The following is a 26,591-nucleotide window of genomic DNA, read 5'->3' as shown; positions in this document are numbered from 1 at the left end:
AATGGCAGAAGAGTTGAACAGGTACTTTGGATCAGTCTTCACTAAGGAAGACACGAAACAATCTCCCAGATGTACTAGAGGACAGACCATCTAGGGAGATGGAGGAACTGAAAGAAATTTGCATTAGGCGAGAAATAGTATTGGGTAGACTAATGGGACTGAAGATTGATAAATCCCCAGGGCCTGATGGTCTGCATCCCAGGGTACTCAGGGAGGTGGCTCTAGAAATAGTGGACGCATTGGTGATCGTTTTCCAATGTTCAATAGATTCAGGATCAGTTCCTGTGGATTGGAGGATAGCTAATGTTATCCCACTTTTCAAGAAAGGAGCGAGAGAGAAAACGGGGAATTACAGACCAGTTAGCTTGACATCGGTGGTGGGAAAATGCTGGAGTCAATTATTAAAGAAGTAATAACGGTGCATTTGGATAGCAGTAAAAGGATAAGTCCAAGTCAGCATGGATTTATGAAGGGGAAATCATGCTTGACTAATCTTCTGGAATCTTTTGAGGATGTGATAAGTAAAATGGATGAAGGGGAGCCAGTGGATGTACTGTATCTGGACTTTCAGAAAGCCTTTGATAAGGTCCCACACAGGAGATTGGTGAGCAACATTAGAGCACATGGTATTGGGGGTAGAGTCTTGACATGAATAGAGAATTGGTTGGCAGATAGGAAGCAAAGCGTAGGAGTAAACGGGTCCTTCTCAGAATGTCAGGAAGTGGCGAATGGTGTGCTGCAAGGCTCGGTGTTGGGGCAGCAATTATTCACCATATATATATTAATGATTTGGAGGAAGGAATTAGAAGTAACACTAGTAAGTTTGCAGATGACACAAAGCTGGACTGCAGTGTTAGGAGGTTGCAGGGTGACCTGGACAGGTTCAGTGAGTGGGCAGATGCATGGCAGATGCAGTATAATGTAGATAAATGTGAGGTTATCCACTTTGGCGGCAAAAACAAGGAGGCAGATTATTATCTCAATGGTGTCAGGTTAGGTAAGGGGGAAGTGCAGCGAGACCTGGGTGTTGTGCAGGTACAGCAAGCAGTGAAGAAAACTAATGGCACGTTGGACTTCAGTAAAGGAGTAAAGAGGTTCTTCTGCAGTTGTATAGGGCCTTGGTAAGACCACATCTGGAGTATTGTGTACAGTTTTGGTCTCCTAATTTGAGGAAGGACATCCTTGTAATTGAGGCAGTGCAGCGAAGGTTCACGATATTGATACCTAGGATGGCGGGACTGTCATTTGAGGAAAGATTGAAAAGACTAGGCTTGTATACACAGGAGTTTAGAAGGATGAGAGGGGATGTTACAGAGACATATAAAATTATAAAAGGACTAGACAAGCTAGATGCAGGAAAAATGTTCCCAATGTTGGGCGAGTCCAGAACCAGCGCCCACAGTCTTAGAATAAATGGAAGGCCATTTAAAACTGAGGTGAGAAGGAACGTTTTCACCCAGAGAGTTGTGAGTTTGTGGAATTCTCTGCCACAGAGGGCAGTGGAGGCCAAATCACTGGATGGATTTAAGAGAGAGTTAGATAGAGCTCTAGGCACTAGTGGAATCAAGGGATATGGGGAGAAGGCAGGCACGGGTTAGATTGTGGATGATCAGCCATGATCACAATGAATGGTGGTGCTGGCTCGAAGGGCCGAATGGCCTCCTCCTGCACCTATTTTCTATATTTTCTATAATACCCCAGACCATCAGACAAACCAACCTCCCTTCCATCGACTCCATCTACACCTCACGCTGCCTCAGCCAGGCCAGCAGCATAATCAAGGACTAGTCTCACCCCGGTCACACCCTCTCCCATTAGCCAAAAGGTATAGAAGTGTGAAAACGCACACCTCCAAATTCAGGGACAGTTTCTTCCCAGCTGGTATCAGGCAACTGAATCATCCTACCACAACCAGAGAGCGGTGCTGAACTACTATCTACCTCTTTGGTGACCTTCGGACGATCCTTGATCAGACTTTGCTGCCTTTACCTTGCACTCAACGTTATTCCCTCATTGTATATCTGTACACTCTGGACGGCTCGATTGTAATCATGTTTTGTCTTTCTGCTGACTGGATAGCACTCCACAAAAAGCTTTCCACTGTACCTCGGTACAGGTGACAACAAACTAAACTAATCTAATGTTCACTGGCTGGCTTTTGTATATTTGGCAGTCAGATCCAACTCATTCCACTGGGGTGGTGATTGGGGTAAAGTTTAGACCAAAATAGTAACGCAGACCGAGTCACACATTGAAGGGAAGAGGCGGCAAAGGCACAAGGTGACTGGACAAGTTCGATGTAGGAAAAATGTTCCCAATGTTGGGGGAGTCCAGAACCAGGGGCCACACAGTCTAAGAATAAAGGGAGTTCATTTAAATCTGAGGTGAGGAAAAACCTTTTCACCATGAATTTGTGGAATTCTCTGCCACAGAAGGCAGTGAAGGCCAATTCACTGGGTGGATTTAAAAGTGAGTTAGATAGAGCTCTAGGGGATAGCGGAATCAAGGGGTATGGGGAGAAGGCAGAAACAGGTTACTGATTGTGGATGATCAGGCCATGATCACAATGAATGGCGGTGCTGGCTCGAAGGGCCAAGTGGCCTCCTCCTGCACCTATTTTCTATGTTTCTGTGGGCAGTCACCAGAGGTCATGTCATCGATCACATAACTTAGAATCACAGAGTCACTTGGAACATTTCTACTGTAGAATCCATTACTGTACTTGAAAATATCTTTTGTTTTCACAGGTTAAGAAAATGCGCCACAGTATTACTGCATTTGCCTTCATCTTTCTTGCAAGGTTTTCTTCTGTGAGCCCATCGGTGAGCACATCAGTGAGCCCATCAGTGAAAAGCACAGGAAAACAATACGAGAGAGTGTTGAGTTTATCTCAAGCAGTTAATGAATCCCATTGACTGAGCCGAGGTCATTGTTGAAATATAACCATATAACCATATAACAATTACAGCACGGAAACAGGCCCGTTCGGCCCTACCAGTCCACGCCGACCATTTTCTCTGACCTAGTCTCATCTACCTGCTCTCAGACCATAACCCTCCAATCCCCTCCCATCCATATATTGGACCTCTGGTTCAGCATGTTCCACCAGGTGGCACCACCAGCACTGGCTGCCTCGCCAACAGTCTGTCTGTCCTTTCTACTATTTTTTATTATTTTAAGTCTGTGTTAAAAGTATGTTTTCATGTTTTGGTTTATGTGGGGGGTGGGGGGGGAGGGAAATTGGGGGCAACTTTTTTTCAATCTCTTAACTCGGCGGAGATGCGATTTCTCTCCTTATTTTATCTCCGTCCCCATTGCGGCCTAACATCGAGGAGTTGGCGGCCTTCATACCGCGGGCACGGCGCTTCATGTCGCGGTAGGGGCACAGACTTTAACATCGCGGAGCTTGCGATCCTTTGCCGAGGATCGATTGTGAAGAGCTCCAACCGTGGGGCCTGTGGACTTTAACACCATGAAGCCCGCGGTCTCTGGTAAGAATAGGCCGACTCAGGAGCTCCATGCCGCGGAGAGTTTTTCAATCCGTCCCGACACGGGGAGTTTCGATCATCCCGACTCGAGCGCCTCAGACAGTTGGCAGCGGCGACTGCGTACGGTTCAACAGCCACGACCGCGGTCGAACAAAGAGGAAGTTGATTGAACTTTATTACCTTCCATCACAGTAAGGAATGTGGAATCCGCTGTGGTGGATGTTTATGTTAAATTTTATTTTATATGACTGTGTCTTGGTGCTTTTCACTTAGTATGGCTGTATGGTAACTCAAATTTCACTGCACCTTAATTGTACATGTGACAATAAATTGATCTTGAAATCTTGAATCTCTCTTCAGGTCTAAACAGGGTTTATTTAAAGTGATCACAGCGCTGCTATGATCTAGGACTGATTTCAAAGCCAATCCACACCAAGCCTACCTTGTTATGGTGCCACACAAACAGGGTGAAGCATCCTACCGACGGGTGCCAACTATCTCACTCCCAAATAAGGGACACGGTGACATCACCGCCCCGCGCCACCTCACCCAGCTAGCGGCCACGTGATCCCACTCCACCAATGGTGGCCACCCGGGCCCGGAGGCGGGTTGCTACGCAACCTCCGTTAGGTGGCGCCCTGGCCTCTGGGCCTACACTGTCTGGACCTACACTGTCTGGACCTACACTGTCTGGGCCTACACTGTCTGAGCCTACAGACCCCTCCGGGCCTAATACGGGACAAGGGTTGTCCCATACGGGACAAACTAATTTAGACCAAAATACGGGATGTCCCGGCTAATACGGGACAGTTGGCAACCCTAGTTCATGTGCACTTCACCGGTGGCAAGGCGAGCAGATGGCTGCTTAATCTCGAGCTCCCGATAGCAAGTTAAAACTAATCTCCCTTAATTCACTAATTGCCACATAAATCGCACTATTCTGTATTGGAATGAGTGGGGGAGCGACAACTAGAAGTCAAAAGAAACTTGACAGATTAGAAAGAAATAAAGAGAATTCATGGTCGGACATGAAATGAACAGGTATGTGTGAGCGTGGCTTCCCGATTTCTGCTCAAAGTCTACCTGTTCATCTCTGTCATATGCTTGAGGTAACCCACTATTGAACATTATGTACGACTCGAGGCATTCTTAGATACCGAAACGACAAATAAAATGCAACGTCGAGCTAAAACTGGGGGAAAAGATGGCGTAGTCTCAAACAAGAATATTGCAGCCCCTAGCTGGTGATGGACCTGAACTACCAGAGGATCTCATAGAAACATAGAAAATAGGTGCAGGAGTAGGCCATTCGGCCCTCCGAGCCTGCACCGCCATTCAATATGATCATGGCAGATCATCCAACTCAGTATCCCGTACCTGCCCTCTCTCCATACCCCCTGATCCCTTTAGCCACAAGGGCCACATCTAACTCCCTCAAAAGGCTTTTTTGAAAGGCTTTGAAAGCCTTCTCGAAAGGCTTCATTCAGCACTCCTTGCAGATATGACACAAGCGATTAATTCTGCCCTAAAAAGAGAACTTGAAGATGCTTTGTCGCCGGTGAACACCACTCTGGAGGAAGTTAAGTCCTACTACGAAACACATGATGAACGTATTCGCGAGGTTGAAGATGGCCTGAATGACCACAGTGACAGGCTGGTGAATGCCGAAGCCGCCATAGCTACATTACAGAATGAAAACGCACTTCTGAAAGGGAAGCTAGGTGACCTCGAGAATCGGTCACGGAGATCTAACCTAAGGGTGGTCAGAATTCCTGAAAAATTGGAAGGTTCGGACCCTGTCAAATTTATGACTGAGTTTTTTAAAGAAGTGCTGGGGTCTGATTTCTTCCCAAGACCTCTCATGCTTTTGCGTGCTCACCGAGTTGGACCTACACCAACGAATGCCTTGAATACCAAGCCATCTAGACCAAGAGTGTTTCTGGTTCTTTTTCACTACTTTCAGGACAAACATCGCATCATCACCAGACGGAGGCAGGAACTGTCTTTCCGTGGGCACCGGGTGTTTTGTCATGAGGATTTCAGCGTGGAGCTGGGGAGAAAACATGCAGCTTTTAGGGAGATAAAATCCCTGCTCTACAAAAAAGGGGTTCGGTTCAGCTTCCTGTATCCTGCCCGGCTCCAGGTCACTCATGAAGGAAAAAAACACTACTTCGATACACCAGAAGCTGCCAAAGAGTTTTACTACTCGTGCTGGGGAGATGATGGCCGTGAAGAGCAATGACTTTTTAGGATATTCATATGGCATTGGCATAGCCTCTTACGTCGGTAAACTGTAAATTTTTGTAATTGTGGAATTTGATTGAGCTGGATTGCCATGCCGCTGAATCTGATCAATGAGTCGAGGACTTTCAACCAGCGAAAACGTAAACGTCTAGAATTGCTCTCTGGGGGGCAATTTTTATTCCTTTCTTTTTCGTAATGTTTTGCTTAATCTGTGTTATCCTTAGCCTATAAACCTCAAAGGGAAAGGTAGAACAAACAACCGTACAATCTTTGAGGAAGGGAGCCACCTTCAATTGGATTTAAAGTTTTAGTTAGGGAGCGCATCAGACGTTTTTTTGTTTTGTAATGCCTGCCATCATCCTCAGTTGGGGAGGAAGATCTAGGTTTTGGGGGTTAAATGTATGTTTTTTGTTATTGTAAGGGGATGAGGGAAATGTTTTGGGTAATGGCAGCTTACTTTTTGAATATCACAACTGCACTAGACATTTGTTTTGGTGTTTTCACATGCAGCCTTCGCGTTGTTTTGGATGGCAGGCCCTGGTATGTATTCTTGAAATATGTATTTTAAATTATGGCTAATGGTAACATTGATGGAGGCCATCCTGTGAGGTTTATATCCTGGAATGTAAATGGGCTTAATGGTCCTGTTAAAAGAGCTAAAGTTTTTTCTAATTTAAAGCAATTAAAAACAGATATAGTACTTCTACAAGAAACTCACTTAAGATTGGAAGATCATAATAGACTGCGTAAAACGTGGGTGAGTCAGATTTTTCACTCTAGATTTAATAGCAGGCAATATTAATCGGCAAAAGAATACAGTTTACACCATCTGAAGTAGTCAGTGACCCTAATGGCCGGTTTATTATAGTTACTGGGACTCTTTTTCAAAAACCTGTCGTATTAGTGAATGTTTATGCCCCTAATTGGGATGATGTCTACTTTGCAAATAAGGTTTTGTCATTAATACCTGACCTGAACACATGTCAGCTAAGCTTTTCGGGAGACCTGAACTGTGCTATTGATCCATTGCTTGACAGGTCTAGTTCCAAGGGGATATCTTCTGTTATGGCAAAGACCTTCTCACTGTTTATGCAACAAAATGGTTATGTGGACCCCTGGAGATTCTTGAACCCAATTGCTAGACAATTCTCTTTTTTCTCTCATGTTCACCGCTCTTTCTCCAGAATAGATTACTTCTTTATAGACAGCTCCTTTATTCCTATGGTTAAGAAAATTGAATATACTGCCATAGTAATATCAGATCACTGGCCTGTGATACTGGACCTAGATTTTCCTTTAAACATTAGAGAACGACCTCTTTGGAGACTCAACTCCCTTCTGCTTTCCAATGAGAAATTCTGCATTTTTGTATCGGCTAACATACAAACTCCTTACAGTGCAGCACCCGTAGTCAGGATCGAACCTGAGTCTCCGGCGCTGCATTCGCCCGGACAGCGTAGGTCCAGACAGTGTAAGTCCAGACAGTGTAGGTCTGGAGGCCCGGGCACCACCTAACGGAGTTTGCGTAGCAACCTGCCTCCCGGCCCGGGCGGCCGCCATTAGTGGAGCGGGAGCACGTGGCCGCTGGCTTGGTGAGGTCATGTGGGGCGCGGGGCGGTGACGTCACCTTGTCCCTTATTTGGGAGTGAGGTAGTTGGCAACCCCTAGTGCAGGGAAAGGGGTGCAGGTGCCAGATGGAACGGGGTGTAGTGGCGGTTGGCTGTACTTAGGCAAGAACACAACCATGGACACCCCCCCCCAGCTCCTCAAACCTCCCCCCCCCCCCATTCAATGTGATCATGGCTGACCTCAACACACCTCCGAGTCAGTTCCCTCATCAATCTTCCAAAAGCATTTATCCTTGAGAGGGAATCTTATAGCGACGTATAAAATTATAAAAACACTGGACAAGCTAGATGCAGGAAAAATGTTCCCAATGTTGGGGGAGTCCAGAACCAGGGGCCACTCACACAGTCTAAGAATGAAGGGGAGGCCAATTAAAACTGAGGGGAGAAAATACTTTTTCACCCAGAGAGTTGTGAATCTGTGGAATTAATTCTCTGCCACAGAGGGCAGTGGAGGCCAATTCACTGGATGAATTTAAAAGAGAGTTAGATAGAGCTCTAGGGGCTAGCGGAATCAAAGGGTATGGGGAGAAGGCAGGCACGGGTTACTGATTGTGGATGATCAGCCACGATCACAATGGCTGGCTCGAATGGCAAAATGGTCTCCTCCTGCACCTATTTTCTCTGTTTCTATATCAACTGATCTGACCTGCACCAGCCCGAGGGACAAAGAATGCCAGAGGTTCACCCACCTCTGAGAGAAGAAATATAATTATATTGATTTATTAATTCGTTGAATCTGATCACGTGTTATCTATGAGTATTGTGTTTACAGATTTGTTCTGCTGCAGCAAGTAATTATTTCAATATTCTGTTGTTTTGGTACACATGCCAATTAAACACTCGGAACTTGATTTAATGACTGTCTCTCTCATTGTTCGTGGCTCCCACAACTGTGCACATCTCAACATCCATCCAAGACGCAAAGTGCTGGAGTAACTCAGTGGGACAGGCAACATCTGTGGAGAACATGGATAGGTGACGTTTCACAGAGTGCTGGAGTAACTCAGCGGGTCAGGCAGCATCTGTGGAGAACACGGATAGGTGACGTTTCACATAGTGCTGGAGTAACTCAGCGGGTCAGGCAGCATCTGTGGAGAACATGGATAGGTGACGTTTCACAGAGTGCTGGAGTAACTCAGCGGGTCAGGCAGCATCTCTGGAGAACATGGATAGGTGACGTTTCACAGAGTGCTGGAGTAACTCAGCGGGTCAGGCAGCATCTCTGGAGAACACAGAGAAGTGAAATTGCAGGTTGGACCCTTCAGAATGGGAACGGAAATCTCCCAACCGGTTGAGTTATTCCAGCACAATGTATATTTTTTTAAAAACCAGCATCTCTCCATTTCACTCCTCCACTGTGAAATCTCCTCGAGGTATGCCTACTGTGAAGAGGTCCTCAGATACTGCAAGATACTTGTTTCAACACCTGGTATTCCGACTGGGCAGTGTACCACACTAGGAAGCAAACACTGAATTTTTCAATTTTAGGCAACGTCTCTCTCTCTGTCCATCTCTCTCTCTGTTGCTGTCTCTCTGTCTCTCGCACTCTCTCTCTCTCTCTGTTGCTGTCTCTGTCTTTCTCTCCCCCTCCCCATCCTCTCCCTCTCTCTCCCCCTCTCTCCCCTCTCTCCCCCTCTCTCCCCCCTCTTCCCCCTTTCTCCCCTTCTCTCTCTCCACTTCTCTCTCTCCCCTTCTTTCTCTCCCCTTCTCTCTCCTTCTCTCTCACCTCCTCTCTCTCCCCCCCCTCCCCCTCTCCACCCTCCCCCTCTCCCTCCCCCTCTCTCTCCCCCTCTCTCTCCCCCTCTCTCCCCCCACCCCCTTTCTCCCCTTCTCTCTCTCCCCCCTCTCTTCCCCCTCTTTCTCTCTCTCTCCCTCTCAATCCACCACCACTATTCCCACTTTCCCCCTTTCAGTTTCAGTTTAATTTATCGTCCTGTATACCAAGGTGCAGTGAAAAGCTTTTGTTTTCTTTCATATTTTCATATTTCAGATACAGCACGGAAACAGGCCTTTTCGGCCCACCAAGTCCGCGCCGCCCAGCGATCCCCGCACACTAACACTATTAACACTATCCTACACACACTAGGGACAATTTTTACATTTACCCAGTCAATTAACCTACATACCTGTACGTCTTTGGAGTGTGGGAGGAAAGACAATACACAGTTCCCATACCCTCCTCCCCCTTGCACCCATTTATCACCCATTTCTGTCCCCCTCTTGGTTCGATCCACCTACCACCCACACATTTTACTCACCAGATCCACACCCCTACCTCGTTGCTCTTGTCCTCAACACTGCTATCCACAGCAATGCTGATGACTCTCTGATCACAGGGAGAGAGGGAGGGTGGGTGGGGGGATGCACTTCTAGAAAACCTGTAACCCAATGTTCCATAAAATAGTGTACGCATGAACAGTGTACCCTTCCACAGTTTTCCACTTTCCATAAAGGAATGAGAAGGATGAGAGCAGATCTTATCGAAACGTATAAGATTATTAAGGGGTTGGACACGATAGAGGCAGGAAGCATGTTCCCAATGTTGGGGGAGTCCAGAACAAGGGGCCACAGTTTAAGAATAAGGGGCAGGCCATTTAGAACTGAGATGAGGAAAAACTTTTTCAGTCAGAGAGTTGTGAATCTGTGGAATTCTCTGCCTCAGAAGGCAGTGGAGGCCAATTCTCTGAATGCATTCAAGAGAGAGCTGGATAGAGCTCTTAAGGATAGCGGAGTCAGGGGGTATGGGGAGAAGGCAGGACGGGGTACTGATTGAGAATGATCAGCCAAGATCACATTGAATGGCGGTGCTGGCTCGAAGGGCCGAATGGCCTCCTCCTGCACCTATTGTCTATTGTCTAGCAAGATGGCGGGGATTCGAGCAAGATGGCGGCGCGCACGGACGCAGCGGCTCACAGCTCTCCCTTTCGGTGCTTTTTATGTGTGTTATCTGTGTTATGTCTGTTAGTCAATTTTAGTCATGCAAATCAGGCAAATCAGGCAAATCCTACTTACAACCAAAAGGATCTTCTGATCATAGGATTCCAGTGCAATCGGGACCTTACGAGCGAATTGCTACACCCACGAAATATACCGGAAGAGATAGCCAGGACACCGGGCTCTCCGTGGATAGTTGTCGGCGCGAACAGGCGTCGAAGGCGGAGGAGAAACAGGAAGCAAAAGCGAGGACGCCGGTACTTGCCAAGCTAAAGAGACAGCCACACAAACCACCGCTACCCAGCATGTTTCCCACCAACGCCAGATCCATCATCAACAAAATGGACGAACTAAAACTACAGATATCAGCAAACAAACTCGTGGAGGACTGTTGCATTCTCTTAGTAACAGAGACATGGCTTCATCCACTTATCCCAGACGGAGCCATTGAGCTAGCCGGGCGTACAGCGTTTCGCTGGGACAGAAACATCGACTCCGGTAAGAGCAAGGGGGGGGGGGGGGGTTATGCATTTACGTGCACAACAACTGGTGCACTAACATCCAAATCATAGATAGCCATTGTTCTCCTGATCTGGAGTTCCTAACAGTTAAATGCAGGCCTTTTTACCTTCCTCGTGAATTTACAGGGGTTATAGTAACAGCAGTCTACATCCCACCGAATGCTAACGCTAGCACAGCTTTAGGCTACCTGCTCGGTGCAATAAACTCACAACAGTGCACATATCCAGAAGCAGCCCACATCATAGCCTGGGACTTCAATCATGCAGACCTAAAGTCAGTTCTCCCGAAACTTGAAGATGTGCTACCAGGGGGAAAAACACACTAGACAAGGTTTATTCAAATATTAAGAAGGGTTTCAGGTCAGCACCACTACCACACCTGGGGCAGTCAGATCACCTGTCCATATTCTTAACTCCAGCATACACCCCACTCAGGAGGAAAGCTCCAGTCACCATAAAGACTGTTAAGACATGGCCTGAAGGAGCTTCCTCGCAGCTGCAGGATTGCTTCGAAAGGACCAACTGGGATATTTTTGAGGATCAGGACTTGGAGGAGTATACATCAACTGTACTCTGCTACATCCAAAACTGTGTTGACAATGTCACCGTCGACAAACGTATCCGGTTGTATCCCAATCAGAAGCCCTGGATGACAAAGGATGTCAGGTCTCTCCTCAAGGACCGTAACACCGCCTTCAGGTCTAGTGATAGAGCTCTATACAGTGCTGCTAGAACCAACCTGAAGAGAGGCATCAAGGATGCCAAAGCGTCCTACAAGAGGAAGATTGAGGACCACTTTACCAACAATGACCCACGGCGGGTATGGCAAGGCATCCAGCACATCACCAACTACAAGACCAGCAACCGCACGACTGCCGACGGCGACGCCTCGCTGGCAGAGGAACTTAACTGTTTCTTTGCTCGTTTCGAGGTGAAAGCTGCAGTGGCAGACATAACACCCTCTCCAGCACCTGACAGCAACACCTTCACTGTGCAGGAGTATGATGTTAAGCGCGTGCTCAGAGCAGTGAATCCCAGGAAAGCTGCAGGCCCCGATGGTGTGACGGGCAGAGTGCTGAGGGAATGTGCAGACCAATTATCTGTCTTCACAAAAATCTTCAACCTGTCCCTTTTAAAATCCACCATCCCTCCCTGCCTGAAGTCCGCCACAATCATCCCACTGCCGAAAAAGTCTGTCATCAGCGGCCTTAACGACTACCGTCCGGTAGCACTCACACCGGTCATCACAAAGTGCTTCGAGAGACTGGTCCTGCAGCACATCAAAGCCAGCCTCCCACCCACCTTCGACCCATACCAGTTTGCCTACAGAGCAAATAGGTCTACAGGGGATGCCATCGACACTGCTCTTCACACTGCACTGACCCACCTTGAACACCAGGGGAGCTATGTGAGGATGCTCTTCCTCGACATCAGCTCTGCCTTTAACACGGTCATCCCGAGCAGACTGGTCACCAAACTTTCTGACCTTGGATTTTCCCAAACCATCTGCCAATGGATCAAGGACTTCCTGACCAACCGCCCCCAGACCGTCAAAATAGGCCCTCACCTCTCCTCCACCATTACACTGAGCATCGGCTCACCACAGGGCTGTGTGTTGAGCCCCATCCTTTACTCCCTCTACACTCACGACTGCGCCCCCACCCATCCCACCAACACCATCATCAAGTTCGCGGATGACACGACTGTGGTTGGACTCATCTCAGGAGGAGATGAGACAGCCTACAGGGATGAAATCCAAAGGCTGGCAGCATGGTGTTCTGTGAACAATCTTGTCCTGAACTCCTCCAAAACAAAGGAACTTATAATTGACTTCAGGAAAACCAGTGTAGAATACGACCCACTCTACATCAATGGGGTCTGTGTGGAAAGGGTACCCACTTTCAGGTTCCTGGGTACGCACATCGCAGAGGATCTTACCTGGTCTACCAACACCATCACCACAGTGAAGAAGGCACAGCAGAGACTCCACTTCCTGAGGATCCTCAGGAAAACCAACCTGCAGGAGAAGCTCATGATGTCCTTCTATCGCTGCTCCATCGAGAGTGTGCTGGCATACTGTATAACCACATGGTATGCCAGCTGCTCAGAAAAGGACAGGAAGGCCCTTCAGAGGGTCATCACGACGGCCCAGAAGATCATCGGCTGCTCACTGCCCTCCCTGGAGCACCTGTTCAGCCTACGCTGCCTAGGTAGAGCAGGCAAAATAATAAAAGATCCATCCCACCCCGGCCACCGTCTGTTTGTTCATCTGCCCTCTGGTCGACGTTTCAGGTCGATCAAATCCCGAACAAACAGACTTAAGAACAGTTTTTACCTCAGGGCCATACGAGAACTGAACACTGCCTTCTGCACTAGGCAACACTGTTAAAAAATCTTTTGTACTTAATATAATTGTATTTATTTGTTTTTGCATTTATTGCATATATGTTTTTACGCACCGTCAGGATTGGCTATTTTTTAATTTCGTTGTACTCGTTGCAATGACAATAAATGAATATTATTATTATTATTATTATTATTATTATTACTATTGTCTAAAGTCCCTTAGCGTGAATTTTTGTTGTGTATTTTACATTCTTAATGGCTGAATGTTTACACAATACAATACAATATATCTTTATTCTCATTGTACAGGGGTACAACGAGATTTGGAATGCGCCTTCCCTACAATGCAATAAATTAATTAGATAATCAGTATAAATTTATACAATGCAGTGAAACAAAATTAGAAACAGTTTAAAAACAGAATAAAGTGCAAGTAGATCTGTGCCGGTTCACTGTGCGATGTGACCATCTGGCTCAGCAGGACCGGTTCATGGCAGCTATGGTCCTGGGGATGAAGCTGTTCTTGAGTCTGGAGGTGCGGGCGTAGAAGGCCTTGTAGCGTCTGCCCGATGGTAGAATTTCGAACAGACTGTTGCAGGGGTGTGAAGAGTCTTTGTGGATGCTGGTGGCTTTTCCGAGGCATCGTGTGTTGTAGATGTCCTCCAAGGCTGGTAGCTGTGTTCCGATGGTCTTCTGAGCTCTATGGACTACCTGCTGAAGAGCTCTCCTCTCTGCCTCCGTGTAGCTGAGGTACCACACAGGGATGCCATGCGTTAGGATGCTCTCTATGGTGCAGCGGTAGAAGGTCGTAAGCAGCTGTTGGGGCAGACCAGACTTTTTCAGTGTTCTCAGGTAGAATAGTCGTTGCTGTGCCTTCTTGACCAGCGCAGCGGTGTTAGTGGACCATGTGAGATCCTCCGAAATGTGAGTGTCCAGAAACATGAAGCTGGACACTCTCTCCACACTGTCCCCATTGATAAAGATCGGAGCGTATTCCGAGCGTATAAGGCAGAGATAGATAGATTCTTGATTAGTACGGGTGTCAGGGGTTTTGGGGAGAAGGCAGGAGAATGGGGTTGAAAGGGAAATATAGATTAGCCATGATTGAATGGCAGAGTAGACTTGATGCGCCGAATGGCCAGGTTCTGCTCTTATCTATATGTTACTAAAACTCTCATCTTGTTTGTTCCCCTGTATGTTTTGCTTGTTCCTCTGTATGTTTGTTCGTTCCTCCGTATGTTTGTGCCGTTTGTTTGTGCCCCCATTGATCCCACACGGTACACGATAGCGCGGCAATTTTAGGCCCACCCTACTCACCATTCCCCCATGGGCTCAATAAATTGACTTTTGTTACTTTTTTAAAAATGATTTACTTAATAAACTTTCTTAAACGCGCTCCCCCCCCCCCCCCCGCTGGGAAGACCAGCGGGAGGACCGGAGTCCGTCCCGGTGTGCCCCGTACCTGACCTTCCCCCCGTGGCGCAGCACGGCGGCAGAGGGTCAAACAAGATGGCCGTCGCTGCCGAGGCAGGAGAGGTTGCCACCCAACGGGTCCACAGCTCGTTGTGGCCGACGCTCTGGCTGCCCGGGGCCGGGGTCAGTGTCTCCCTCTCCCATTTCCTCAACCCCCTCGCCCGCTCACGGCCCCGGGGAAGACTCCCCGGCCGGCAACTGGTCTGACAATCCGAGTTCTTTACCTTCAGCCTGAATAATATGCGTATATTGAATGAGTACAACAGATTTATTCCACAGTGGGGTTCTTCCCGTAAGGATATCCAGATACAATGCTAGTGTCTGAAAAGATCTCAACTGCGGAGAGGGAAAGAACAACTTTTCCATGATTGTTTACTTTTTATACAGAAAGGAAGGGTGTAACAGATAAAATCAAGGACCAATTACAATTCTAATACAATTCCCATGGTTACAGAGAAAATAAAACCATTAACCTCTCTCTCTCTCTCTCTCTCTCTCTCTCTCTCTCTCTCTCTCTCTCTCTCTCTCTCTCTCTCTCTCTCTCTCTCTCTCTCTCTCTCTCTCTCTCTCTCTCTCTCTCTCTCTCTCTCTCTCTCTCTCTCTCTCTCTCTCTCTCTCTCTCTCTCTCTCTCTCTCTCTCTCTCTCTCTCTCCCTCTCTCCCTCTCCCCCTCTCCCCCTCTCCCTTCCCCCCCTGCGGTTTCAGAAGCAGCTACTCGAGTTTCACTTTCACAAGAAAGTTCTGAGGTCTCACACTCGCATCCAATCTATCACAGAAGTAACACATATCCCCCCCCTTTCCCCTCCAGGAGGGAAACTAGTTTAACATAGTCCACACTGACCAATTCACAAAAGATTTCTACAGACCCCATCCTCCCCGAGACGGGTTACTCAATTGAAAGTCTCCAATCCATAAAACTTTCACTATTGGACCCGCCCAGGATATTCGCAACTAGAATTGAAAGCAATTCTTGGACTCGACCTGAGAGCTGACGTACTGAAGCTGAGAACTCAGACGAGAGACAAATAGTTTTCTACATTCTGATCTGCGGGTGTGGTGAACATCAGAGGCAGTACAAACTCACCAAGTGAACATGAACCATCGAAAGGTAATCTTTAATCTCAGCTCTGGTCACTGGGCAGCTGCTGGCTATCGATGCTCAGACATATTGTCTCCATCAGTCAGAAAATGTCTGAGGCTCAACAACCTCCACCCAGAGCCGTGTGAGACTGGGGTCTGCTGACTGCGGGCCGCACGCGATGTGGCTGGGGGGCATTTTCCTGAGCTTTTTCTTGTTCATATGTGGTCTTCAGGGGACGTGGCAGCTGATGCCAGGATGGAGTTGATGCCAGGGTGGAGTTGATCAGGCACCGGCAAACATTTGGCGGACATTCTCAGTCCAGGACATCAGAGGGTAAAGGGACCAAAAGGGACAGTGAGTGGAGATGTCAGTTCTGGGATGGAGGGGGACGGTGGGAGCCAGTGAGGAGATGGGGTGGTAAACAAGGCGAACAACTTAGGAAAAAAGAGAGCGAGATAGAGATAAAAGAGACAAGGCCACTCAGATATCTGGCATCAAGGGCAAGAAAATATGGTATATTCTTTTCTGTTTGGTGCTACCCTCCCCCCCCCCCCACCTAAATCTTTGCACATCCCCAATCTTTTCCACTCGTCACTACTTGTGCTACAAGTGTGGCTTTAAACTAAATAGTGGGGGGGAGGGGTTGACAAACTGGGAATATGTAGATGGAGTGAAAGGGGAAGCAAATACAGGAGAAATTGCAAAGGACTCTCGAATGAATGGGGAGGGAAGTTCTAGAAGGGATAAGAGAGTAAGGTCAAGGCCAATTGTGACCGGTGTGAGAGGGGAGGTGAATACGGAAATAAAAGTGTTGTATTTAAATGCGCGAAGTATAAGAAATAAAGTGGAACTGAATATTCAGGGGTACACAACGTATAGAAAAGACAGACAGGTGGGCAGAGGGGGTGGGGTCGCTCTGTTGGTGAGGAATGATATTCACTCCCTTGCAAGGGGTGACATAGAATCAGGAGATGTAGAATCAGTATGGGTAGAAATGAGGAATTGTAAGGGGAAAAAGACCCTAATGGGAGTTATCTACAGGCCCCCAAACAGTAGCCTCGACATAGGGTGCAAGTTGAATGAGGAGCTAAAATTGGCATGTGGCAAATGTAATGCTACGGTGGTTATGGGAGATTTCAACATGCAGGTAGACTGGGAAAATCAGGTTGGTAATGGACCCCAGGAAAGAGAGTTTGTGGAGTGTCTCCGAGATGGATTCTTAGAACAGCTTGTACTGGAGCCTACTAGGGAGAAGGCAATTCTGAATTTAGTGTTGTGTAATGAACCTGATCTGATAAGGGGACTCGAGGTAAAAGTGCCATTAGGATGCAGTGATCACAATATGATAAGTTTTACTCTACAAATTGAGAGGGAGAAGGGAAAATCGGAAGTGTCAGTATTACAGTATAGCAAAGGGGATTACAGAGGCATGAGGCAGGAGCTGGCCAGAATTGACTGGAAGGAGGCCCTAGCAGGGAAGACGGTGGAACAGCAATGGCAGGTATTCCTGGGAATAATGCAGAAGTTGCAGGATCAATTTATCCCAAAGAGGAGGAAAGATTCTAAGGGGAGTAAGAGACACCTGTGGCTGACAAGGGAAGTCAAGGACAACATAAAAATAAAAGAGCAGAAGTACAACAAAGCAAAGAAGAGTGGGAAGCCAGAGGATTGGGACTCTTTTAAAGAGCAACAGAAGATGACTAAGAAGGCAATACGGGGAGAAAAAATGAGGTACGAGAGTAAACTAGCCAATAACAGCCAAGGATAGTAAAAGCTTTTTTAGGTATGTAAAGAGGAAAAAAATAGTCAAGGCAATGTGGGTCCCTTGAAGACAGAAGCGGGGGAATTTATTAAGGGAAACAAGGAAATGGCAGACGAGTTGAACCGGTACTTTGGATCTGTCTTCACTAAGGAAGATACAAGCAATCTCCTAGATGTTCTAGTGGGCAGAGATCCTAGGGTGACAGAGGAACTGAAGGAAATCCACATTAGGCAGGAAATGGTGTTGGGTAGACTGATGGGACTGAAGGCTGATAAATCCCCAGGGCCTGATGGTCTGCATCCCAGAATACTTAAGGAGGTGGCGCTAGAAACTGTGGACGCATTGGTGATCATTTTCCAATGTTCTATAGATTCAGGATCAGTTCCTGTGGATTGGAGGGTAGCTAATGTTGTCCCACTTTTTAAGAAAGGAGGGAGAGAGAAAACGGGAAATTATAGACCAGTTAATCTGACATCAGTGGTGGGGAAGATGCTGGAGTCAATTATAAAAGATGAAATTGCGGAGCATTAGGATAGTAGTAACAGGATTGTTCCGAGTCAGCATGGATTTACGAAGGGGAAATCATGCTTGACTAATCTTCTGGAATTCTTTGAGAATGTAACCAGGAAAATTGACAGGGGAGAGCCGGTGGATGTGGTGTACCTTGACTTTCAGAAAGCCTGTGACAAGGTTCCACATAGGAGATTAGTGGGCAAAATTAGAGCACATGGTATTGGAGGTAGGGTACTGACATGGATAGAAAATTGGTCGACAGACAGAAAGCAAAGAGTGGGGATAAATGGGTCCCTTTCAGAATGGCAGGCAGTAACTAGTGGAGTACCGCAAGGCTCGGTGCTGGGACCGCAGCTATTTACAATACACATTAATGACTTGGATAAAGGGATTAAAAGTACCATTAGTAAATTTGCAGATGATACAAAGCTGGGTGGTAGTGTGAACTGTGAGGAAGATGCTATGAGGTTGCAGGGTGACTTGGACAGGTTGTGTGAGTGGGCGGATGCATGGCAGATGCAGTTTAATGTGGATAAGTGTGAGGTTATCCACTTTGGTGGTAAGAATAGGAAGGCAGATTATTATCTGTATGGTGTCAAGTTAGGAACAGGGGACGTACAACGAGATCTGGGTGTCCTAGTGCATCAGTCACTGAAAGGAAGCATGCAGGTACAGCAGGCAGTGAAGAAAGCCAATGGAATGTTGACCTTCATAACAAGAGGAGTTGGGTATAGGAGCAAAGAGGTCCTTCTGCAGTTGTACAGGGCCCTAGTGAGACCGCACCTGGAATACTGTGTGCAGTTTTGGCCTCCAAATTAGAGGAAGGATATTCTTGCTATTGAGGGCGTGCAGCGTAGGTTTACTAGGTAAATTCCCGGAATGGCAGGACTATCATATATTGAAAGACTGGAGCGACTAGGCTTGTATACACTGGAATTTAGAAGGATGAGAGGAGATCTTATCGAAACGTATAAGATTATTAAGGGGTTGAGGCAGGGAACATGTTCCCAATGTTGGGGGAGTCCAGAACAAGGGGCCACAGTTTAAGAATAAGGGGTAGGCCATTTAGAACTGAGATGAGGAAAAACTTTTTCAGTCAGAGAGTTGTGAATCTGTGGAATTCTCTGCCTCAGAAGGCAGTGGAGGCCAATTCTCCGAATGCATTCAAGAGAGAGCTGGATAGAGCTCTTAAGGATAGCGGAGTCAGGGGGTATGGGGAGAAGGCAGGAACGGGGTACTGATTGAGAATGATCAGCCATGATCACATTGAATGGCGGTGCTGGCTCTAAGGGCCGAATGGCCTCCTCCTGCACCTATTGTCTATTGTCACTTTAATTTCTTGTTTCATGTGCAGTATCTTGTGTTTTATGACTGTTCTTCTTCTTCTTCTTGTTAAGCCCCTGGCTCCTCTAGGGAGCATAGGCCATTGACAAATGTCCTCCACCTCACTCGGTTGTTGGCGGTTCTTTCGAGGTCTCCCCAGTTGAGCCCACTCCCAGACATTTCTGCCTGGACACCTCTTCTCCAGCTGTTCCTGGGGGGACCTCGTTTCCTCTTTCCTTGGGGTTTCCATTTAAGGGCTTGCTGGGTGACGTTTGTGGCAGGTTTCATTCGTCAATGTTTCTGTAACTCACACATTTTTCCAGGGTGGGGGAGTTAACCCCACACCCAACCTGGAGGACCAGGGACTGCTTCGTCTGTTTTCTCACCCATGACCTGTCCGGTTTGGTTGAACCTGCCAGGGATATAAAACCCCATCCGGCATAGCTCACAGGATCACCAGAGTACGCAAGCTTCTCCACCACGTCAAGGTTGCAGTCCAGGAGAAGTGTTTTATCATTGTTGGCAGATCAATTTCCCTCCTGGGATGAATAAAGTTCGATCGTATCGTTTGATCCTGGCTTTGGACACTGAATTAGTGCGGCCTCTTTTGTTCAAAATGAATGTTCTGATCATAATCATAGTATGGCTGTACGCTAACACAAATTTCACTGTATCTTAACAACAATAAATTGATCTTGACCTAAGCCTTGCACCACTGTGGTTCGGTGGTGGTGATGGGGATGTGTGTCTACCTTCTCCCACACAAACATGAGCAGTGATCAAATAAACACGTATGTGAATTCAGTGTCTGCAGAGATCACAGCCTAATCTGTTTGTGCATTTCATGACCCTTGTCCACAGTCACCTGTTGAGCATTCCCAACAGTCTACTTGCTTATAAAGGGTGGGGAACAAGTAGGGTTGCCAACTTCCTCACTCCCAAATACGGGACAAGGTGATGTGGTACAGGGCCTTGGTGAGACCGCACCTGGAGTATTGTGTGCAGTTTTGGTCTCCTAATCGGACGAAAGACATTCTGGCCTTAGAGGGAGTACAGAGAAGGTTCACCAGATTGATCCCTGGGATGGCAGGACTTTCATATGAAGAAAGACTGGATAGACTCGGCTTGTACACGCTGGAATTTAGAAGACTGAGGGGGGATCTTATAAAAACATATAAAATTCTTAAGGGGTTGGAGAGGCTAGATGCAGGAAGATTGTTCCCGATGTTGGGGAAGTCCAGAACCAGGGGTCACAGCTTAAGGATAAGGGGGAAGTCTTTTAGGACCGAGATGAGAAAACATTTCTTCACACAGAGTGGTGAGTCTGTGGAATTCTCTGTCACAGAAGGTAGTTGAGGACAGTTCATTGGCTATATTTAAGAGGGAGTTAGAAGTGGCCCTTTAGGCTAAAGGGATCAGGGGGTATGGAGAGAAGGCAGGTACAGGTTACTGAGCTGGATGATCAGCCATGATCATATTGAATGGCGGTGCAGGTTCGAAGGGCCGAATGGCCTACTCCTGCACCTATTTTCTATGTTTCTATGTCACCAACCCCCGCCCCACGTGACCTCACCCAGCCAGCGGCCACATGCTCCCGCTCCATCAATGGCGACCAACCGGGCTGGGAGGCGGGTTGCTAGGCAACCTCCGTTAGGCGACGCCGGGGCCTAAGGGGCTTAACTGTCCAGAGCTAAAATGTCGGAAACCTAGAGTGTCGGGACCTAAATTGTCGGAACCCACAGTGTCGGGGCCTTCAGCGCCCCCCCAGGCCTACAATGTCGGGGCCTTCAGCGTCTGGGCCCTACAGCGCCCCCCCGGGCTTAATACGGGACAAGGGCGGTCCCATATGGGACAAAACAATTTAGCCCAAAATAAGGGATGTCCCGGCCAATACGGGACAGTTGGCAACTCTAGGAACAAGGTGGACAAGGGAAGGGGGAGCCGAGGAAAAGGATGTGGGCGAGATTGTTTATCGGTAGCCCTGTGTGGGTGGATTTGTGCATCTGGGTTCATGTACCTGTGTGACCACCTGTTTGTGTGCTAAGTCTGCACCGACTCACACCCCCTCCTCCTGGCCTTCCTCACCAGTGGACCCAGACCTCACTCTGTTAAGCCCAGGTCCCACAGTCGTCCATCCTCGGAGAACGACCAAAAACCACCCAGACTCTGATTTTAAAGACAATTGATAGCGGCAAAACAGGCAATGTGGCCCAATTGCAGGTTTTTAGGATCTTTGGGAAAATCCTCCTGCAGATCAGCCTTCATTTCCAGTAAATTTGAGAGATTTCCCGAGCGGTCTCTCTCAAGCTGCTTAACGGGAAGTTCAAAAGTTGAAATACCAATTTATAATGCATCAAAACTTCTGAGTTTCTTTCAGTTTCATGTTCAACTGGCTTCCTGAAAAGATCATCGCTTCCGTCATGCATATCCTGTGAGAGTAAGCTCCTGTTTGCGCTACTCTGACTGACTATAGACACTTTAACTCCTTGTTCCCTTTGTTTAACACTTTTCCTGCCGTTAACTTCGAATAAATATTAAATAAACGGAAACCTTCTGGTCTGAGCCAACATTTTGCATCTTTGTCAGGGGGTCTTCAGAGGGTCAGAGAGGCAGACGTGGAAAAGTAACGGGGCATTTAAAAAAAAAGAATGAGACAAAAAGATCTAGTTGCAACTTTCTCAATGAAATGCAAGAACAATTAGGCAGTTGGAAATGATTAACAACTGAATGTGGAAAAAGGTCATGAAATGCACAAACAAGTTGGGTTTGACATCCACAAACACTGAATTCACACCCGCATTTATTTGATCACTGCTAATGTTTGTGTGGGAGAAGGTAGACACACTCCCCAGCACCTCCCGACCGAACCAAGATGGTGCACGAATTAAAACAACATCCATTTCTAACAAAGGTGGCTGCACTAATTCATTGCCCAAAGCCAGGATCAAACACCAATCTAAAATTAAATAAAACATATTTACATTTTATTCCTCATCTTGCTTTTGTTGCCAGATAGGTTCAAGGTGAAGGGGAAAAGATTTAATAGGAATCTGAGAGGCACCTTTTTCCACACAGAGGGTGGTGGGTGTAGTTCAGGCTGGGACAATCCCATCATTTAAGAAACAGTTGGACAGGTACATGGGTGGGACAGGTTTGGAGGGATATGGACCAAGCATAGGCAGGTGGGACTGGGGTAGCTAGGACATTGTTGGCCAGTGTGGGCAAGTTGGGCCGAAGGGCCTGTTTTCACACTGTATCACTCAATGACTATATAACTGTGTGTGTCCTCGTCTCTTTTAGCTCCACATCGGTTTCTGTTTCCTCAGCCTTCTATTTTCTCTTATTTAAGCCATCTCCTATCAACTGTTCCCTCATGAAAACTGCTGCAGGCACTCTGTAAATCCTGTGCGGCCTCATCCTACCCCATTTTACCCCCCCCCCTTTCACTACCCTCAGCCCCAAATCACCAGAGATCAGTACGTTCTCTGACAAGATGCTGAGATTTGTTGATCAGCCGACAGATGCAGTGATTTCTCTACCTGGACAAGTGAAGATCGACGGACAAAATAAAAAAATATAAGTGAAATATTGACCTTTATCTCAAGAGGGCTGGATCACAAGCAGAAATTATCTTACAGTATAATTGGCAGATTTATCTCAATTAGTTCCACCCTGGACACCTCATTCTTGGGTACACTCCCGCACAGATTCACCAGGTAAATATTAAGGCTAAAAAACAATCACAAGAACAATATGCACAGATTTGATTTGCACTCCTGCAGGTACAAAAGATAAAATGAATTATTGTATTGAACCCTAACCATAAAAATCCAAATAACTACAAACATCAGATATTGTCACAATGTTTAGCAGGTACTATGACAATGTTTAAGAAACATTTGGACAGGTACATGGATAGGACAGGTTTAGATAGATAAGGGCCATACACAGGCAGGTGGGAGATGTTGGACAGTGTGGGCAAGTTGGGCCGAAGGGCCTGTGTCCACGCTGTATGATACGATGAAACTATAACTACATTTTTTAATAGCTGGTGTTGATTTCTAACGTGACCTCTATCTTGTTTCCAGCCTGCCTTAAAACCAAAACGTGGAGATTTGATTGAAATCCCTCGAAACGTGTATACACACTGGGCCATCTACATTGGAGGTGGAGAGGTCATACATTTAACCTCAGGTAAAGGCTGTTCACTTTTTTTCTCTTATTTAACATGTTTTGCATTAAAGACTTCTCTGCCTACGTGTTATTCAAGCCGTACCAGGGATACTGTCAGACCTGATAAAAACCCTTTAATATCTATTCTAGATGGAGCGAGTGAAGATGTGAGTGTTCAGTTCTCTAGCTCGACAGAATTTGCTGTGGTAAAGAGGGAGCCTCTCACTAAGGTAGCTGGAACTGATCACTACTATGTCAACAACAGCTCAGACACAACATTTAAAGCAATAACCGTGAAGAAGATAATAAACAGGGCTAAAGAGAGCGTTGGACGGAAAGTGCATTACAATGTTCTAAAACAAAACTGTGAACATTTTGTAAATTCACTTCGATATGGTAAAGATATTTCGTACCAGGTAAGTGCAGAACCATAAGACATAGGAGCAGAATTAGGCCATTCGACCCATCGAGTCTACACGGCCATTCAAAGATCTGTTTTTCCCAGTCAAACCCATCCTCCTGCCTTCTCCCCATAATATCTGATGCCCAACCTAATCAAGAACCTATCAATCTCTGCCTTAAAAATACCCAATGACTTGACTTTCACTGTCGTCTGTGGCAATGAATTCCACAGATTCTCCACCCATTGGTTCAAGAAATCCCTCCTCAGCTCCATTAAAATTTTCTGAGGCTGTGACCTTTGGTCCAAGATTCTCCCACTACTGAAAACGTCCTGTCCACATCCACTTTATCCAGGCCTTTCATTATCTGGTAGGTTTCAATGAGGTTCCCCCCCCTCATCCATCTAAACTCCAGCGAGTGCAGGCTGACAGGTTTCAAGTGCTCATCGTACATTAACTCAATCATTCTTGGGATCATTCTCGCAAACCTTCTCTGGATCCTCTCCAAAACCAGAACACCCTTCCTCAAATATGGGCCCCAAACCCGCTCACAATATTCCAAACGTGGCCTCACCAGCACCTGATCAAACTTCAGCATTACATCCTTGCTTTTATATTCTAGTCCGTTCAAAATGATTACATTTGACTTCCTCACTGCTGACTCAGTCATACAATGTGGAAACAGGCCCTGTGGCCCAACTTGCCCACACCGTCCGACATATCCCAGCTACACTCGCCCACCTGCCTGCTATTGGCCCATATCCTTCCAAACCTGTCCTATCCAGGTACCTGTCTAACTGTTTCTTACACGTTGCGATAGTCCCTGACTCAACGACCTCCTCTGTCAGCTCGTTCCATACACCCTCAGATTCCTATTAAATCTTTTCCCCTTCACCTTAAACCTATGTCCTCTGGTCCTCGATTCACCAACTCTGGGCAAGAGACTCTGTGCATCTACCCGATCTATTCCTCTCATGATTTTATATAAGATCACCCCTCATCCCTCTGCGCTCCAAGCGCTTCTGCGCTCCTAGCCGACTCAACCTCTCCCCATAGCTCACACCCTCAAGTCCTGGCAACATCCTCGTAAATCTTCTCTATACCCTTTCCAGCTAGACAACATCTTTCCAATAACATGATACCCAGAATGGAACACAATACTCTAAACGCGGCCTCACCAACATCTTATACAACTGCAACATGACCTCCCATCTTCTATACTCAATACTCTGACTGATGAAGGCCAATGTGCCAAAAGCCTTTTTGACCACCCTATCGACCTGCGACTCCATCTTCAAGGAACTATGTTCCTGCACTCCTAGATCCCTCTGCTCTACAACATTCCCCAGACCCCTACCATTCACTGCGCATGTTAGACTTCCCAAAATGAAACACCTCACATTTCTCTGTATTAAATTCCATCAACCATTCCTCAGCCCGCCTGGCCGACTGATCAAGGCCCTGCCACAAGTTCTTACAACCATCAACACTCAAAATGCAAATGATCAATTTGGAGATTCTCCACAACACTCCCAAGTCCCTTTGCACCACCAATTTCAGAATCCTCTTCCGATTTAGAAAGTGGTCTAGGCCTTTATTCATTCTACCAAAGTGCATGACCATACACCTCGCTATGCTGTATTCCATTTGCCATTTCTTTGCCTACTCTCCTACCCTCTATTGTGGGAGTCCATCTGCAGCCTCCCTACTTCCTCAACACTACCTGCCCCTCCACCTATCTTCATATCATCTACAAACTTGGCCTCAAAGCCATCAATTCCCTCATTCAGATAATAACGTGGACATAAAGCCATTGAGGGGCCTGAGATGACTTTGGCCTCCAGTTGACCCTCCTCATGTATGGGACATGATTAGGGTTGCCAACTGTCCCGTATTAGCCAGGACATCCTGTATTTTGGGCTAAATGTGTTTGCCCCGTACGGGACCGCCCTTGTCCCGTATTAGACCCGGGGGGCGCTGTAAGCCCGGACACTGTAGGCCCAAGGGCCACTGTAAGCCCGGACACTGTACGTCCAGACAGTGTAGGCTAACAGAGTGTGTTCGGGGAGCGGGGCCGAGTGTGTTCGCCTAACGGAGGTTGCGTAGCAACCTGGCTCCAGGCCCGGGCGACCGCATTGGTGGAGCGGGAGCACGTGGCCGCTGGCTGGGTGAGGTCACGTGGGGCGCGGGGGCGGTGACGTCACCTTGTCCTGTATTTGGGAGTGCTATAGTTGGCACCACCATCACCAGATGTCATGTCATTGATGGCATGTTGGGATCACACATTTACTTGGAACATTTTTACTGTAGAATCCATGACTAGACGTTACTTTCTTCCACAGGCTGATGTTGCAAACCGTGTTATTGGTGGCGGGATCTTCACCACTGCAGCTTCCATTATCGGTGGCATTCTTATCTTTCTTTGGAATTTGAGGCGTTAATGAAAACGATGCCTCATGAATAACAGAGTGCTGGATTCCTAATTAAAGCATTTAATTAACCCATTGACTGAATTGTGGTCACTGTTGATATGTGGGAACTCTACTACAGTATCTTTCTTCAGTCCCTCACAGGGTTTATTAAATTTGATCACAGCACTGCTGTGATACAGGAAGACAGATTTCAAAGCCAACCCACTTCACACCAAGCCTACCTTGGTTATTTTGGGCCGAAGGGCCGAATGGCCTACTCCTGCACCTATTGTC

The 26,591-nt window shown here is 47.0% G+C and overlaps 1 protein-coding gene across 1 annotated transcript; it reads left to right on the top strand.

Moving 5' to 3' along the window:
- Positions 1 to 15,508: 15,508 nt before the first annotated feature.
- On the top strand, positions 15,509 to 26,362 carry LOC144609449 (phospholipase A and acyltransferase 3-like). The gene is made up of 4 exons (XM_078427927.1): positions 15,509 to 15,741; positions 23,401 to 23,506; positions 23,636 to 23,901; positions 26,229 to 26,362. The coding sequence occupies exons 1-4, from the start codon at positions 15,727 to 15,729 to the stop codon at positions 26,325 to 26,327; spliced, it is 486 nt and encodes a 161-aa protein (XP_078284053.1). The 5' UTR covers positions 15,509 to 15,726; the 3' UTR covers positions 26,328 to 26,362.
- The last annotated feature ends 229 nt before the right edge of the window (positions 26,363 to 26,591 follow it).

The sequence above is a fragment of the Rhinoraja longicauda genome, chromosome 34 (assembly GCF_053455715.1).
Source record: "Rhinoraja longicauda isolate Sanriku21f chromosome 34, sRhiLon1.1, whole genome shotgun sequence".
NCBI classification, from domain to species: domain Eukaryota; kingdom Metazoa; phylum Chordata; class Chondrichthyes; order Rajiformes; family Arhynchobatidae; genus Rhinoraja; species Rhinoraja longicauda.
This window is presented reverse-complemented; position numbering and strand designations above follow the sequence as displayed.

Excerpts from the sequence above, each read along its gene's own strand:
- LOC144609449 (XM_078427927.1), top strand. Across the intron at positions 23,507-23,635 it reads GGTCATACATTTAACCTCAG|ATGGAGCGAGTGAAGATGTG; the intron begins GTAAAGGCTGTT and ends TATCTATTCTAG. Across the intron at positions 23,902-26,228 it reads GTAAAGATATTTCGTACCAG|GCTGATGTTGCAAACCGTGT; the intron begins GTAAGTGCAGAA and ends TTTCTTCCACAG.